This window comes from Macaca mulatta, chromosome 12 (genome assembly GCF_049350105.2).
Source record: "Macaca mulatta isolate MMU2019108-1 chromosome 12, T2T-MMU8v2.0, whole genome shotgun sequence".
NCBI classification, from domain to species: Eukaryota; Metazoa; Chordata; class Mammalia; order Primates; family Cercopithecidae; genus Macaca; species Macaca mulatta.
In genome coordinates this window covers 145,818,107-145,835,983 of record NC_133417.1, presented here as the reverse complement: position 1 = coordinate 145,835,983, position 17,877 = coordinate 145,818,107, and the positions used below count along the sequence as shown (strand labels likewise).

The 17,877-nt window shown below is 50.3% G+C and overlaps 1 protein-coding gene across 4 annotated transcripts in view; it reads right to left on the bottom strand.

Moving 5' to 3' along the window:
* Positions 1–13,312, bottom strand: part of GPR35 (G protein-coupled receptor 35) — a 29,686-nt gene extending 16,374 nt beyond the window's left edge. For 3 of the 4 annotated variants that reach the window (XM_077956251.1, XM_077956252.1, XM_077956250.1), the window contains exons 1-2: positions 12,539–13,312; positions 11,425–11,650 (exon numbers count right to left, since the gene is read on the bottom strand). Coding sequence is in view for 1 of the 4 variants with exons in the window: in XM_077956249.1 (XP_077812375.1) it covers positions 3,876–3,973 (98 nt within the window). In the remaining 3 variants the exon portion in view is untranslated. Of the gene's footprint in view, positions 1–3,875; positions 4,559–11,424; positions 11,651–12,538 lie in introns of all 4 variants that reach the window. The other variant, XM_077956249.1, reaches the window with a different exon arrangement.
* Between the last annotated feature and the right edge of the window lie 4,565 nt (positions 13,313–17,877).

Here is a 17,877-nt window from a genome sequence, read left to right as displayed (position 1 = left end):
ACCCTGCCTTTCCTATGCAAACTGTACCTCAACATGACCAAAGAGTTAATGAAGGAACACTTCTTTTTACAGATACATTTCTGCTAATAAATAATGAAGGAAGACAGAAGTAGAATATCACCACTTTGCAAACCCTGATGGATGAATGAAACTAGCATTAGGGCTAATTATCTATTATTTTAGTTGTGCATTGTCAGTTACCTATTGCTACACAAAAAATTACCTCTAAAATGAGAAGATTAAAACCACAGAGTTTTATCTCCCAGTTCCCATAGGTCAGGAATTCGGGCTCTGCCAAACTGGGTCCTCTACTCAGGGTCTTTCATGAGTCTGCAATCCAGGTGTCAGCTGGGGCTGCAGTCTCATCAGAAGGCTCAGTGAAGAGGAGATTCACTTCCAGCTTCCCCAGGTGGCTGCTGGTGGAGTTTCATTCCCAGTGGGCAGCTGGCCTGGGGACCCCAAGTCTCCCCTGGTTCCTGCCCTCAGTTCCTTACTGGCCATGCCACTTCACAGGGCAGCACACAGCATGGCATCTGGCTTCCCCCAGAGCCAGCGAGAGACAGTATGCATCCAAGACAGATGCCATGGTCTATTTCAACCTAATCACGGAAAAGACATTGCATCATTTTTTTTTTTTTTTTTTTTTTACTGTATTGTTTGTTATAAGTGAGTAAGTCCAACCACCCTTACAGGAGGGAATTGCATGACATCGGGAGGCAGGAATCACCCACTGGGGGTCTCTTGGCAGCTTCCTGCCACATTCATGATCATCAGTGGCTGCCGGCCTCACAAAAAGAGACCACCAGACATCATGAGCCCCCTGGTAGAAATGCATGCCCCGCTGATGAAGTGGGCTTGCCAAAAAACCAAAACTCTCACCTGAATCTGGTGAAGTATCTGGAGCTGACTAGCGGCCGACAGGAGATTGGCAGGCATGTGAACTCCAGCCATGCAGGCTGCAAAGTCCAGTCTGCAGGAAGCTGCACAGGGCAAGGGACCCAGGAGGGGAATGGAGAGATGGAGGAGGAAGCTGCCAACTAAGAGTCCAACAGGTATGTCGGCCAGGCGACTACGTGGACCTCGTGTGCATCCTGTGGAGCCACTGCTGTCGAGATTGGGACTACGAGCCCAACAGAAGGTCACCCTCAGGCCTGTATTCACGATTGCAATAATGCAGGCAAGAGGCAAACAGAAGGAAAATGGTGCCGGCCCCTCCGTTTTTTGCCCCCTGGATGACATCAGGCAGATGGGGAGATGATCTCACTGCCAAGGAGGCGAAACAGAAGCTCAAACCAAAGGATCTGGCCTGGGGAACCATGGAGGAGGCTGAGAGCGGAAAGTGCTGTCTGCAGCAGGAGGGCTGCTTCTCCTGTGGGGCCGGCTGGCAACGTCTGCGGTTGGGCCTGAATGATCACACGGGGGATTCTGGCCTGGAGCCAGACTCCTCAGATCTAATTCAACCAAATAAGCTATTTTTAAAAATGTATAAGGTGGGAATTGAGCCTCATCTCCCTTCCCTGCTGCAAACCTCCACTGTGGTAGCCTCCGTCGAATGGAGTCTACCTTACTGTTCTCTAAAAATCTGTAGAAGAAGTAGGGAAAATGTAAAAGTTAACTCCTGTTTGTTGCAATTAAGGAAGGGTTCATTTTTTGGCTAGATGTGATAATGGTTATTGTGGTCATGTGTTTTTAAAAAGTCCTTATCTTTTACTCACATGACATTTTTTGTAGACAGAAGGATATGATGTCAGGCACTTATCTGAAACCATTTTGAGCCCACAGATGGAGTGTGGTGAAGCAACATCAGTTGTGACTTGGCTCTTGCCACAGGTGGGATGATGGGCACAAGGGGTTATTATACTTCTGCTTACTTCAGTCTGTTTGAACATTTCCTAAATAAAAGGTCAAAACCAAAGATGACCAAACACCCCGCTGCTAGTCCGTAGAAAGTGTGGGAGTGTGCTGTGGCCTCCTCTCCTTTAACTCCACGGCAGCGAGGTGAAGACCGGGCTTCCTCACTGGCCCTGACATGAATGATCCCTAAGCACCACGGGCAGAGGAAACAGACAGAGAAGGGACTCATGGGCCTACGTGAGCCTTAGAGAGGACTCGGCAAGGGGCTCTTGGGCACCATCTGAGCAGGAAGGCAGCGTGCTGGGGCCTCGTGAGCCCTGGGGAGACTGCACTTGGGCTCGCAGGGCCTGGTGTGGTGCTGCAACACAGCTTCTCCTTTGCCTGTCCACGTGTATGTATACACACACACACACCAGCACATGCATATACATATACACACACATGTAAACATACACACATGCACATATACAATACACATGCACACACACAGAAACAGGCACATCACACAAGCACTGCATACACACATGCACACATGCATATAAACACACATGGATACACATACAAATACACACATAAACATACACACAAGCACACATACATATATGCACACATGTATACATATATACATAGACATCTATACACATACACATATACAGATACTACATACACATACATACACGCACACACACACATGCATATATATGCACACATATATATACACACATACATATACGTCTATACACATACACATAGAGATACTACATACACATACATACATAGACATACACATACACACATATGCATATATATGCACACATATATACACATACAACATACACACATGCACATGTGCACATACACACACACATACACACATTCTGATAAGCTACATCGCTGGAGGGGCCTCTGAATGGAGGGATAGGACTGTCAGCCCACATAAGCCCAAGCCAGGGGCATGGCGGTGCCATGTCAACCGCGCCCACCTGGTCCCTCCCTACAGGAACTCACACAGAGATGGACACTGGCCAGGAAGTGCCCACACTGGGTTATGAGCCCCCTTCCACATGGGCAAGGGGAGAACTGGGAGAGCAGAGGCCTCCTCAGGACCAGGGGCAGGCTTGTTCCATCGGCTCATGTGCACGCCAGTCTTTGTACCCTCAGCCCCAAACCCATGCTGCACAGGCGGGGAAACCAAGGCCTGGGGGCCAGGGGTTGGCTCAAGTCCCTGGGAAGTCTGAAGGGAGGAGAACTGGAATGGTGATGGTGAGGGTGAGAGTTAAGATGAGATCTGGCATTGGCTGAAGAGTTGTTTGGATCAGAGGGTGCATTTGGATTAGGGTTAGGATTTGAGTTAGGGTTAGGATTAGGGCTAGAGGTAGAATTAGGGTGAGGACTAGAGTCAGGGTTAGGGTTAGAGCCAGGCTGTGGTCAACACAAGGCTTAGGGTTAGGCTTAGAGTTCAGGTTAGGGTTTGAGACAGGTGATGGTCAACATGAGGCTTACAGTTAGGGTTAGGGTTGGAGTTGGAGTTAGGGTTAGTGTTAGGGTTTTGGTTAGGGTTAGAGTTACGGTTAGGCTTAGGGTTAGGGTTGGAGTTAGGTTTAGGGTTTGGGTCCATAAATTCATGGTTAGGATTAGGGTTAGGGCCCACATGAGGCATTGTTAATTAGGTTTAGGGTTCGGGATAGTGTTAGGGTTGGAGTTGGAGTTAGTGTTACGGTTAGGGTTAGGGTTTGGGTTAGGGTTAAGGTTGGTTTGAGTCAGGGTTAGGGTTTTGGTTAGGGTTTGTATTCGGGTTCAGGTTAGAGTTGGGTTGAGTTAGGGTTAGGGTTAGAGTTTCGGTTAGGGTTTGGGTTTGTGTTAAGGTTCGGGTCCACATGAGGTTTAGGTTATGGTTAGCATTAGGGTTGGGGTCCACATTATTTACAGATTATTATGGCTCGTTATGGTTTACTTGGTGGTCCGTCCTTTAACCACCTCATGAGATTCTTCACTCCTTGTCCAGGGCCTCTTTTACACACCTGCACTCAAATGCACACCCTCCGACACTCCCCTCTTCACCCTCACAGTGCCAGGTAGGTGTTCCCGTGTCCTGATGTCCTCTCCGCTCATCCCCCATCTTGAAGGCCTGGTCAGTGTCTCTTGTCCCCACTCCTCCTCCTTCTGGGTGGCCTGCTGTGCCTTCTGTCCCCGCACTTCACCTTCTCCTGTTCGGCGTATCCTCTAGAGTTCTTGTTTACTGAGCATCCCAGCTGGGCCCTGAGCTATCAGGCTCTGCCCCATCCTCATCTGGGGTTACTGAAGGTCTGCACAGCTCATGTTACAGTTGAGGTTGGAGTTCCAGGAATTGCCACGGATGAGGCTGATTGCTCAGCTTCTGTGGTTGTGCAGAGCCTCTGCTGTCTGCAGCTGAGGCTGGGTTATGTCCGTGCCCCTGGGAGGTTGGGGATAGTGTCTCTTTGAGCGCAGCTCCCACAGCAGGACTCTGGAGAACCATCACCAGGAGGCCTTGCACGCTGGGATGTGGAGCCCACCCATGGCCATGGGTCTCACCCACACTCTGACCTCCCCAGATCCGCCCTTCCCCTTCTTCCTCTGGAGAAGGCTGGATTTGATCAGCTGCTTGCCTCCTCCTGAGGCCCCGCTGGCTGCCAAGCCCTGTTGAAGAACCGTGTGCTGGCTCAGACCAGTCTTGCAAATTCCTCTGAAAGAGAAGTTTCCACTCACAGAGTCCATTTCCTCACAACCCCTCAAGGTCCACCTGCTAAAATTTGGATCCCACCATGGTCAGCCCACCAGAACCTCTCACTGAGGAGGTGAGAGCCCTTTGGACTCCCATGTCCCTAGAGCCCAGAGTACAGCTGACAGGCAGCACCTCCATGCATCCACCAGCAGCTTTTGGCCAAGTCAATGAGTCCCTAGTCTTTTTTTCTTCTTTTTTTGAGACGAGTTTCGCTCTGTCACCCAGGTTGCAGTGCAGTGGCGCAATCTCCGCTCACTTCAAGCTCCACCTTCCGGGTTCACACCAGTCTCCTGCCTCGGCCTCCCGAGTAGCTGGGACTACAGGTGCCTGCCACCAAACCCGGCTAATTTTTTGTACTTTTAGTAGAGACAGGGTTTCACAGTGTTATCCAGGATGGTCTTGATCTCCTGACCTCAAGATCTGCCCACCTCGGCCTCCCAGTCCCTAGTCCTTTTTAAAAATTGTTTTAATAAGATGTTGAGTAGATCTAAAAGAACACTAATTCACCCACCATGAAGGTGAAGGAACAGAACTTAAGATGATCTTTGAGGCCCCCTTGCACCCTGCCCTGAATCATCCTTATGTCAATGCCCCAGAAGTAACCACAAAGCCACTTCCTCGTGTGGCCTCCATGACACACACTTCCTTGTTTTATTCCTTCTCTGGCCTCTACTTTCATCTCTACTGTCCTGCATTTGGGTCCTTAAAATGTTGGGGCTCCTCAGGGTTTGGTCCTGGACTCTTCTTGTCCCATCACACATTCTGCAACCACAGACTACTGTGTTCCCATTCATTCAATAATCACCCTTCTGCCCTTTATCCCTAGAGCCAGCTCTAGCCCTGGCCACTGCCCTGAGCTCAGGACCTTGTAAGGCAATGCCTACCAGGTATCTCCTCTTGGATGCCTCAGAAGCACTTTAAACGCAACTAGTCCAAAACTGACCACATCATCCAGCCCTTTCATCACTCCCCAAACTAATCTTCCTTCAAAGTTCTCCATCTCAGAGAGCGGTTCCTCTTGTTACCCAGGCCAGATGTGTCAGTGTCATTTTGGAATCTTTCTCCCCCTCATCCCTCCTACATCCAATCAATCATGAATAAGTTAAATATGCATATCATAAACCCTATTGCAACTAACGAAATGATAAAACAAGGAAGTATAATAGTCAACAGAAGAGAGAAGTGAAATACAAAATAGTTAACTAATCTAAAAGAAGGCAGAAAAAGAGGAGGGAAAATGGGTACAAAGAACAGAGGAGATGAATAGGAAACAAATAGCAGATGGTAGGTTCAAACCCAACCATATCAACCATTACATTAAATGTGACTGAGATAAACAATCCAGTTAAAAGACAAAGATTATTGGCCAGGCACGGTGTCTCATGACTGTAATCCCAGAACTTTGTGAGGCTGAGGTTGGTGGATCATTTGAGGTCAGGAGTTAGAGACCAGCCTAACCAACACACGGAAATCCTCGTCTCTACTGAAAATACAAAAACAAACAAACAAACAAGAAAACAGCTGGGCGTGGTGGCACACACCTGTAATCCCAGCTACTCAGGAGGCTGAGGCATGAGAATCACTTGAACCTGGGAAGTGGAGGTTGCAGTGAGCAGAGATCATGCCACTGCACACTAGCCTGGGTGACACAGTGAGACTCCATCTCAAAAAAAAAAAAAAAAAAAAGACCGAGCACGGTGGCTCATGCCTGTAACCCCAGCACTTTGGGTGGCCAAGATGGGTAGATCATGAGGTCAGGAGATCGAGACCATCCTGGCTAATACAGTGAAACCCTGTCTCTACTAAAAATAAAAAATAAAAATAAAAAAATTAGCCGGGCATGGCGGCGGGCGCCTGTAGTCTCAGCTCCTCAGAAGGCTGAGGCAGGAGAATGGTTTGAGTCCGGGAGGCGGAGGCTGCAGTGAGCCAAGATCATGCCACTGCACTCCAGCCTGGGCAACAGAGCAAGACTCCATCTCATAAAGATTAAAAAAAAAAAAAAAAAAAAAAAAAAAGACCAAGTTTATCAAACTGGATTTTAAAAAGCAAGAAGTGGCTGGGCATGGTAACTCACACCTGTAATCCCGGTGCTTTGGGAGGATAAGGCAGGAGGATTGCTTGAGGCCAGGAGTATGAAACCAGCCTGGGCAACATAGTGAGACTTCATCTCTACAAAAAGTTAAAAACGGCCGGGCGGGGTGGCTCACGCCTGTAATCCCAGCACTTTGGGAGGCCGAGGCAGGCGGATCACGAGGTGAGGAGATCAAGACTATCCTGGCTAACACAGCGAAACTCCGTCTCTACTAAAAACACAAAAAATTAAATTAGCCGAGTGTGGTGGCAGGTGCCTGCAGTCCCAGCTACTCGGGAGGCTGAGGCAGGAGAATGGCGTGAACCCAGGAGGCAGAGCTTGCAGTGAGCCGAGATCGCGCCACTGCACTCCAGCCTGGGTGACAGAGCAAGACTCCGTCTCAAAGAAAAAAAGTTAAAAACTAGGCTGGGTGCAATGGCTCAGCCTGTAATCTCAGCGCTTTGGGAGGCCGAGGTGTGTGGATCACTTGAGGTCAGGAGTTTGAGACCAGCCTGGCCAACATGGTGAAACCCTGCCTCTACTAAAAATACAAAAATTAACCAGTTGTTGTGGCACACGCCTATAATCCCAGCTACTGCCTGTAGTCCCAGCTACTTGGGAGGCTGAGGCAGGAGAATCACTTGAACCAGGGAGGCGGAGGTTGCAGTGAGCAGAGATCATGCCACTGCACTCCAGCCTGGGTGACAGAGCAAGACTCTGTCTCAAAAACAAAAAAAAAAATGTTAAAAACTTAGCCACGTGTGCTGCCACATGCCTGTAGTCCTAGCTACTTGGGAGGCTGAGATAGGAGGATCGCTTGAATCCAGGAGTTTGAGGCTGCAGTGAGCCCTGATGGTACCACTGTATTCCAGGCTGAGCGACAGAAGACTCTGCGTCTTAGGGGGGGAAAAAAAAGCAAGAAGTGACAACACGCTGTCTGCCTGATATAATATATACTTTAAATATAAAGAAAAGTTAAAAGTAAAAGAATGAAAACAATGTAAAAGAATGGAAAAATTTATAAAACGCAAGCATTAATTATAAGAAAGCAGGAATAGAAATATTAACATCAAAGTAGACTTTAGTACAGGCAATATTCCAAAATACAAAAAGGGACATTTCATGGCTGGGCGCGGTGGCTCATGCCTGTAATTCCAGCACTTTGGGAGGGTGAGGTGGGCAGATCATGAGGTCAGGAGCTTGAGACCAGCCTGGCCAAGATGATGAAACCCTGTCTCTACTAAAAATACAAAAATTAGCCGGGCGCAGTGGTGGGCACCTGTAATCCCAGCTACTCAGGAGGCTGAGGCAGGAGAATCACTTGAACCCAAGAGGCGGAGGTTGCAGTGAGCCGAGACTGTGCCACTGCACTCTAGCCTGGGTGACAGAGCAAGACTCCACTTCAAAAAAAAAAAAAAAAAAAAAAAGGATATTTCATATGAAAAAAGGGTCAATTCATCAAAAATATCTAACAATTCTAAATGTATATATACTTAATTACAAAGAATCCAAAAAATGAAGTAAACTAAGAGAACTGAAAGGATAAATAGACAAATTCATGATTGTGATCGGTTATTATGACACCCTCATCTCAGTAACTCACAGAACAAGTAAACTAACAATTAGTAAGAATATGACAGCCTTGAGCAACACCAATCATCTTATCCAAACTGATGTTTATAGAACACTATGCCCAACGACAGCAGAATATATATTCTTTTCAAGTGCACATTGAACATTTTCCAAAATAGGCCATATGCTAGGCCATAAATTAAGCCTCCATAAAATTAAAAAGATTTAAGTTACACAGAATACGTTCTCTAACAACAACAGAGCTTAATTAGAAATCAATAGCAACAAGGTATAAGACACCTAAAGAATGCTCAAATATTTGAAAATTAAACAACACATTGATAAATAACTCAGGGATCAAATAAGTAATCAAGGAGACGTAAGAAAATATTTTGAACTAAATGATTATAAAAATGTAACTTACCAATATTTGTGAGATACAGTTAATGTCATGCTTAGAGGAAAATCTGTAGCTCTAAGTGCTCATGTTAGGAAAGAAGAGAGGTCTAAAATCATTGATCTAAGATTCCACTTTGAGAATCTAGAAAACACCACCACCAACAACAAATGAAACCCAAGTAAGTAGAAGAAATAAGAAAGAGTGAAAATTTCATGTGCTAGGGGAAAAGAAAACAAAGAAAATCAATAAAATGGAGATTGGTTACTTGAAAAGATAAAAAAAACTGATAAAGTTCTGGCTAGATTGATCAAAGAAAAAAATATCCACAAATTACTAATATCAGGAATAAAAGACGAGACATCCCTTCATATCCTACAGACATCAGAATAATAATACAAGAATATTATTAAGAACTTGATGAAATTAGATTTGACCATTTCGATGAAATGGAAACATTTACTGAAAGTTACAACTTGCCAAAATTTACACAAGAAAAGTAAAATTTAACTAGCTTATGTCTATTAAAGTTGTTGAATGCATAATTTGAAGCCTTTCTACAAAGAAAATACCTCCCCCAGATGGTGTTACTGATGAATTCCATCAAACACTTAAGAATAAAATAATACCAATCTTAACCACATCAGAAAAAAGGAGAAGCACTTGACAGCTCATTTACTAAGTCAAGTTTTACCCCTGTACCAAAACTGGACAAAGATATTACAGGAAAAGAAAACTACAGGCCGATATCATGCAAAAATATAGACATAAAATCTCTAATAAAATATTAGCAAATCAAATCCAGCAATATATAAAACAAATAATACATCATGAAAAAAGCATGCAAGAAATGAAAGGTTTATATTAGCATTAGAACATCAATTAATAGAATAAATGATAAAATGTATATAGTTATCTCAATAGATGCAGAAAATATTTGACAAAATGCAACATCCACGAATGATAGAAACTCTCGGCAAACTAGAAATAGAAGGAAACTTCCTCAACGTGATAAAGATCACCTACAGATAAACTACAGGAAACTTCAAGCTGGGAAATGGTAAAAGACCAAACTTTCTCACCATACTCAGAAACAAAGGAAGTGACTCTCACGCTTCTATTAAAAACGGTATTGGAGGTCCTAGCCAGTGAAAATAAGGCAAGGGGAAAAATGCAGATAGAAAACGAAGAAGTAAAACTACCTATTGTCACACGTGACATAATCATGCATGTAGAACATTCAGCTTGGCACAGTGGCTTAGGCCTATAATCCCAACATTTGGGGAGGCTGAAGTGAGAAGATCACTTGAAGATAGGAGATCAAGACCAGCCTGAGCAACATAGCAAGACCCAATCTCAACAAAACACATAAAAATTAGCCGGGCATGATGGTGCACACCTGTAGTCCTAGCTATTTGGGAAGCTGAGGTGGGAAGATCACTTGAGACCAGGAGTTTGAGGCTATAGTAGGCTAAGATTGCATCACTGTACTCCAGCCTGGGCAACAGAGTGAGCCCCTGTCTCAATTAAAAAAAAAAAAAAAAAAAAAGAAGAAGAAAGAAGAGGAGGAGGAGGAGGAGGAGGAGGATAAAGAAGAAAAAGAAAATCCTAAGGCAGAAGAAAAAGAAGAGGGGGAAGGCGAGGATTGGGAGAAAAAGAAACTCCTAAGGCATTTACCAGAAAAGAACAAAAGAAGGAAAAACACTATGAATAAATGCATTATCAAGGTTACAGGATACAAGATTAATATACCAAAAAAATGCATTTCTGTATACTAGCAAAAAACAATTGGAAAATAAAACTAAAAATACAATACCATTTACAAGCATTGGAAAACAAAGTACCTAGGCACAAGTGGAAAACGTGTATGCTTAAAGTTACAAAATATTGCTGGGAGAAATTAAAGAAGATCTAAATAAATGGAGAGGGTTCAGCATAGTGGCTGAAGCCTATAATCCCAGCACTCTGGGAGGCCAAGGTGGGTGAATTGTTGGAGTCCAGGAGTTCGAGACTAGCCCGGGCAACATAGCGAAACCATGTTTCTACTAAAAAACAAAAATGCAAAAAATTAGCCAGGTGTGGTGATGTGTGCTTGTAGTCCCAGCTACTCAGGAGGCTAAGGTGGGAGAATCACCTGAGCCCAGGAGGTTGAGGCTGCAGTGAGCTGAAATCCTGCCATTGGACTCCAGCCTGGACAAACAGAGTGAGATCCTGTCTCAAAAAAATATATAAATTAAAAAAAATTAAAAATAAATAAATGGATGGGTATACTATGTTCATGGATTGAAATATGTCAGTTCTCCTAATATTGATCTATGTGATCAATCCAATCAAGCATCAAGCATCATGCCCTATTGGTTTTGCTTCCTGGGTATTCTCTTGGTGTCCATCACCTCCCACCTAACCCAGGACACCACCTTAATGTCTGCAACAACCTTTTAGTAGGTCCTCTACTTCCAATTCATCCTCAAGACCAGCCAGAGAAAGATTTCAAATGTATGTATGTCAGGTCCTGCTTGAAACTGCGTAGTGGTTCCCCATTGCCCATGAGATAAGACTCAGGCTCCTTAAACAACACTCAAGGCCCCTGCTTACATCTCCAGCCTCAGCTATTGCCATATTCTCCAAGCCCACTCCCCACACTGCAGGCACAGAGAGCTTCTTTCCATTCCCTGAGGGTGCCCAGCCCCTTTCCTGCCCTTGGCTGACCCTCAGCTGGTCAAGGAATACCCCCCTGCCATTCTCACCTGTTTTTCTATGAACCCCCTGTCTGAGTCAATGGATTACCTTTGTGCAGACGGTCCTCCCTAATGGATCATGAATGCCATGGGGGCAGGGGTGAAGGACGTCACGGCCACATCCACAGCTATCAGCAGTGTGCCTGCCACTCCACACATGTGCTTAGGAGGCATCAGGATGGAGGGACAGTGGGCAGAAAGATGGTGGAAAGTGATGTGTCCACGCTTTTGATGTCCTCATACGGCGTGGAGGAGAAGCGATGAGCCCATGTCAGCTGCAACACACAGACAGGCACGCAATGCCACAGTGCCCAATGTCACACCCATCCAGCCCCCAGCCCAAGCCTGGCTGCTCCTCCCCTGGCAGATTCATAAAGGGACTGGGTGTCCCAGGCAGCTAAGGTGGGCCAGCCTGAGCCTTGACCTGGGTGAGGGACACTGCATATGCTCCTGACGAAACCACTAAACTTGGTGCATGTTCCCTGGGACCCCTGAGTGAGTGTTGTGGTCCCAGCACAGACCTGAGGCAGTGCTGTCTATGTGGACACTGCATGTTCCCTGGGAGCCCTAAGTGAGTCTTGTGGTCCCAGCCCAGAGCTGAGGCAGTGCTGTCTGTGTGGACACTGGCTCTGCCTGCTGGGGATTAGGGAGGAATGGCCAGGGTTTGGAGGTAGCACTAATCAGACGGCCTACAGGCTATGGTCAGAGCCCTGCAGCCATGGTCTGAGCTCCCCAGGATGCTACGGAGAGCCGAGAGCTGCTGAGAGTCCCAGGCCATCCTGTCCTCCAAAGCCCTTGCTCCAAAGCCGAAAAGACCCTTCCCCGGGTGAAGCAGCACGTCCAGGGCTTCATGTTGGGATCCAAAGGCCCCAAATCATCCCCAGGAATAAAATGATTCTTCCATTCGTTTCAAAAGGCAGCAAAACTAGCTTAAGTATGGCAAAAATTAGGTGAAAACAAACAAAAAACAGCAAAACCAAATGAGGCCTCCCAAGGGACAGCGAGCAAGGCACGACCATGAAGAAAGCATAAGACCAGAGTTCAGGTCTGAACACCTTGGCCCCAGCCTGGCCGGCCGCATCCTGCATCCTGCCCAGCCAGCCCTGTCCCAGCCAGCCCTCTCCCCGAGTACTGCTCTCAGGGCACAGGATCTCGACACTCACCCCAGAAGCTCTGCTGCCCCCCAGGCTGGTCCAAGCCTGGAGGACTGTGAGAGAGATGGCGGAATCAGGACTGGGTAGGACACAGCTCCCGCCAACGAGTCACCAACTGCTGTGCCGGGAGCTGGAAGTGACGACAGCAAGGAACCCAGGCAGGTGGTGTGGGGCAAAGTCCACGGGAAAGGCCAGGAAGGAGGTGCTCTCACAGGACACACCCAGTCCTGCCCATCCGGATCGGATCTGCCAGGGCCACCCTTTGTCCCTTCCCACCATGGTGGGAAGACGGTCTTCAGCCCACATGCCCCGCTCTGCAGGTCCACAGTACAGCCAGGGACCCCACAGCCCCGGACCCCATAGAAAGGCCAGGTCCTGCCTTCGAGCATTCCTGAGAGTTCTGGGTGCCCTGCCAGGGCTGGCACTGGGGAGACAGGTTGCTTTTCAGGGCAGTTCTTGTTTGCTGGGACGCAGGCCACTGGGAACTCAGCATCTGTGTAAGAGACGGGCCCTTCTGTGGATGACCCGTTTGTGTTCCCGAAATTCACATACTGAAGTCCTCATCCCCAAAGTGAGGAATGAGAAGGTGGGGACCTCTGGTAGGTGATGAGGTCATGAAGGCAGAGGTGTCACGAACGGGATGAGGGCCCATATAAAATGGGCCCCAGGGAGTTCCCTTGACCTTCCACCACGTCAGGACACAGGCAGAAGGCGCTGTCTCTGGACCAGGAAGCAGGCCCTCACCAGGGACCAGGTCTGCCAGTGCCTCGATCTTGGACGTGCAGTCTCTAGAATGGAGAGCAATGCATTACCATTGTTTATGAGCTGCCCAGGCTATGGTGCTTTGTTACAGGAGCCCAAAGGAACTCAAAGAGGGGCCCCGCCAAGGAACTCAGGCAGGTGCAACGCCAGAAGAGCCAGGAAAACTTAACGGGCTGAGGAAACTCTTCAGCTTTCTCTATTTTTATGTAAACCAACAGCCTTGCAGCAAAACAAGTGGTCAATAGGAGACCGAGTGAGTGCTTGGCAGACAGCCGAGAGAGGCCGGAGAGGGCAGGAGTGCTGGGCAGGGGCTCCCAGCTCCAGAGCACCCCTAGAGGCCCCTAGGTGAAACAGGCAGGGGAGCCTCACCGGGATCCAGGAGCAGGCATGCTGGTGCCGATGACAAGCCTGCTGATGGTCCAGGCAGAGCTATCGGCTCTGAGGCTGACAGGGGACTGAGAGTTTCTAGGTGGCCTCCACCCCATAAGCAGAGCTGTGCAAGGAGCCCATCCAGGCCGGCAGCAGCCACTGCAGAGTCCACCCCAGCAGATGCTGAGAGAGAAATGTCACTGGGTGGCCTGTGGCCCCTGGCCCAGAAAGCAGGAAAAGCCCCACAGTGCCCCACCCCTGCTTGCCTCCCTTCCCTCCTGACACCCCAGGAGTCTCCCCCAAGCTGCCAGGCCAAGGGTGTGTCTCCCTGCAGGTGTTCCCAGGGTTATGGTGCACACGGCCACTGCTGAGAGGGTGCAGCCAGCAATGAGTAAATCCGCTGGCTGGCAGGTGTGAGCCGGGGCGGGAGCCCCAAGGGAAGGCCCATGGCTGGGCTGTGGGCAGCGTTCTTGGGGACGGCCTTGTCCAGGGATGCCATGGGGTAGCCTGCCTGGGGAGGCCAAGCCAGGCAGGGCACAAAGGCCAGGCGTTTCAGCCAGGTGGGGGCACCCTGGCTACCGACACTCCAGGCTTCTCCCTCACCAACCTCACCTCCTCCACCTTCCCTCCGAAATACCTTGCACCCAAATTCTATGTCTGTCTCTGCTTCTGGAGAATCCAACCCCCACTGGAGAAGAGAGTCACTAATTTGGGATTTGGAACTGGGTCACTCACAGCCCATGGGAAATGAGGACCCATCACTGGTCAGGGGAGATAGCTGGCACCTGGCACAAAGTGGTCGTCCTGTCCAGTCCAGTCGTGACTCTGGTTCCAGTGTCCAGTGGGAAAGTTGAGGAAGGGGGTGTGCTGGGGGGCCCAGCTGCTGTTTGATGAATGCACAGACACGAGGGGGCTCCAAGGAGGAAGCAAATAAGGCACAGGTGGCTGAAGCCTCACTGAGGTGCCTGGCTAGAGTTCAGAGAAGCTGGGTGGGGGCGCAGCACCCCAGCTCCTGACCAACACCTAGCCAAGGCCAAGGCCCCATCTGGAGAACCCAGGACCCCGGACAGGGAGGATGCCGTGCGTGGCGCCGGAAGGTTTCACTCTCTAGCCTCTCAGGAAGCTTCTGAGCCTGCAGAGAGACATGGCCCACCCCTCGCTCCTCCCCCGTCAGGCCCTGGCCCCCTTGGGTGCTAGGGCTCCGATCGAGTGACGTGTCAGCAACATCCAGTGACCAGGGAGTGGGCTGCAGGCCCAGCCAGCTTGGGGCACGGGAGGGGGCTGCAGGCCCGGCCAGTTCGGGGCACAGAAGGGGGCTGCAGGCCCGGCCAGCTGGGGACAGGAGGCAGGAGCACTGGCAGGACTGGGTGCTGAGGTGCCTGATGGGGAAGCTGAGACCTAATGACAGTGTCCAGAGACACAGGGTTTGACACCCCGGCAAGGCCCCTGGAGGCAAACCCGGAGATTCCCAGCAGCACAGGCCACACTTCCGCTTTTGCTGGGCAGGGTGGAGACGTCACAACCGCTGTGGCTGGCGGAGGGTGGGCGTAGACGTGTGTGTGGTGGGAGCTGCCAAGCACTGGTTCCCTGGGAAAACCAAGGTCACGCCGCTCACTTGTGCCATGCTTCTTAACGGGGAGTGACAGCTGTGCCGCAGGAGGCTGGCGGGAGTGGTAGTGGTGCCACAGGAAGCTGGTGGCAGGAACCACCATCACAGGGTTTGGCTCGCCAGGGGCGGAGGGCATCAGACCTCTACACAGCAGAGGCCAGGAGACAATATGAACACAGTGGAAGGGTGCCAAGGGGCCTGACTGCAGGGCTTATAGGATGGCAACAGAGCAAGGCAAGGGCCGCCAGCGAGGGCAGCGCTCAGGTGGAGCCAGCAGAGGGATCCAGGAGGACCGAGGGTGGTCACTCCACTGAAGAGCCCCAGTTGGGCCCACACTGCCCGAGTTGGTTTTCGGCCCAGGTATCTGTTGACTGAAGAGGTGGCCAGGCCTGCAAGATGAAGGACACTCCCCCATCGGCAAGTATGCATGACAAGGACTTCCCCAGGGACTATGTGCACCGGGGAGAGAATGTCCAGACATCTGGGAGCCACTGAGCACACAGGCCAAGCTGACACTGGTCCCCAAGAGTCACCAGGGCTCCATCACAGTGGGACACATGACAGGCAGTTAATAATGGAGTCCTGCCCTGGACCAGCTCACATGAGCCCACAGGGCCTACAGACCCACCCGGGGCCACGTCCTGGTCTCTGAGCCTGTGACAGATTGACACCTGGGGAGTGACCGACATCTTTGTTGCATCTTTGGGGTAGAGATGGCCGTGGGAAGGCCAAGAGGGACACTAGAAGGCCAAGACTGTCCCCTCCTGCCCGGGTCCCAGAGCAGCCATGGCATGTGGAGAGAGGGTGGTGGCCCTGCTGTCTCTCCATTTGGTTCAGTGTGGCCCTGTGGGGTGGGATTCCTGGAGGGCCACGTGGCAAGTGCACACACGGCTGAGGGGCGGCCCAGTGCAACAGGCCCTGGAGGCCCAAGTACCCAGGGTTGGCCATCAACTGGACGAATATGCCATGGAAGATCAGAAACTGCTCACATTCCTATGGAATTTGTATGGAATGGACAAAGGCATTTGCCATTTTTCCTGGGGCCTCTGCCATAATATACGACAGACAGACCAGCTGGCCGGACGCCCTGAAAGCACCGCACTAATCCACGACCTTGACGACAGGATGCTGATGGAGTCGGAGCAGGAGGCAACCAGGGACGAACAACGCCAGGCCGGGGCCTCCTGCACCGGAAATGTTCAGGCTGGCTGGGGGTTAGAGGCCTGCCAGGCATTCCCTCCAATCGCATCTGGCACCTCCCATCGGAAGGATGCACAGGGCCTCGGGGTCTCTGCAGGCTCCAGAGGGAGCCTTTTCCACACCCAGGAACATGGTTCCAGCTGGTAGACCAGACGGCCAAGGCAGCCAGGTCGAGTGGAGCCAGCCCGCAGCGGAGAGATGACGGGCACCAACCACAGCCCCAGAGACACGGAACGCTGCGCTTTCCAGGCCTCCTCTCAGGCGACGGCCCGGATGCGGGAGCAGGTCCTGGCTGAGGACTTTGGGAAGAGCTGCTCAGCTGGAGGATGTGGCCGCCACCGTCAGGGCCTGTCTCAGGGACAGTGGCTCCCGAGGGCCTGGGGGGCAGGGATGCTCACCATAAGGGCCTGGCCGGCCCAGGTGGGGTTTGCTCCAGCACTCTTCCCGGGGTCCCCACCACAGTCTATCCTGACATGGACACAACCCCTGCAACTGTCTTCCCTTCATATGCACTGTCCCTGAGAAATACCTCGACCCCACCTGTCCCACCTCAACCTGCACCCTCAGGCACCCTGCACAGGACCTGCCTGCCCACAAACCCAGGGATCTAGGGCAGCTCTGACCCAGCTCGAGCCTCTGGCTTGCACACTGTCCTGCAGGGTATTTCTTTGGTGACTAGCCCCTCACTGTTTGCCCCAAGTTCCTGCACCCTAATAGGCAGCACCACTGGCTTCACCCGAAGTCAGCACATAAGCCAGTGGATAAGGGAGATCTGTGGCAGGCTCTGCACACAGGGAGACAGAGCCCAATCCTGCTGCTCAGGAATCCATGTCTGAAGATGCTGAGAACCCAGCTGCCACAGCCACTGCTGCTGTGGGCCACTGAACCAGCAAGCAGAGGGGCTAAGGGGCCAGGGCCAGGGCAGCTTCCTGTGGGTGAGTGGGGAGGGTGACTTGGCATGGCTAGGGTATGGAGAGGGGAACAGCGGCACAGGTCCCAGTGGGAACACAGACACCAGGACTCCAGAGATGGTTGTGATCGGGCAGCAAGGCCCAAATCAGGCTCACTGGGTGCTATGGTTTGGAGTTGTGTCCCTGCCCAAATGTCATGTCGAATTATATATAATCCCCAGTGTTGGAGGGACCTGGTGGGAGATGACTGGATCATGGCGGCAAACATCCCCCTTGCTGTTTCCGTCACAGTGAGTTCTCCTGAGATCTGGTTGTTTAAAAGTGCACAGCACCTCCCCTTCGCTCTCTTCCTCCTCCTGCAGACTGCCTGCTTCCCCTTCGCCATGATTCTAAGTTTCCTAAGGCCTCCCCAGCCATGCTTCCTGTACAGTCTTTGGAACTGAGGCAATTAAACCTCTTTTCTTTATAAATTACCAGTCTCAGAGAGTTGTTTATAG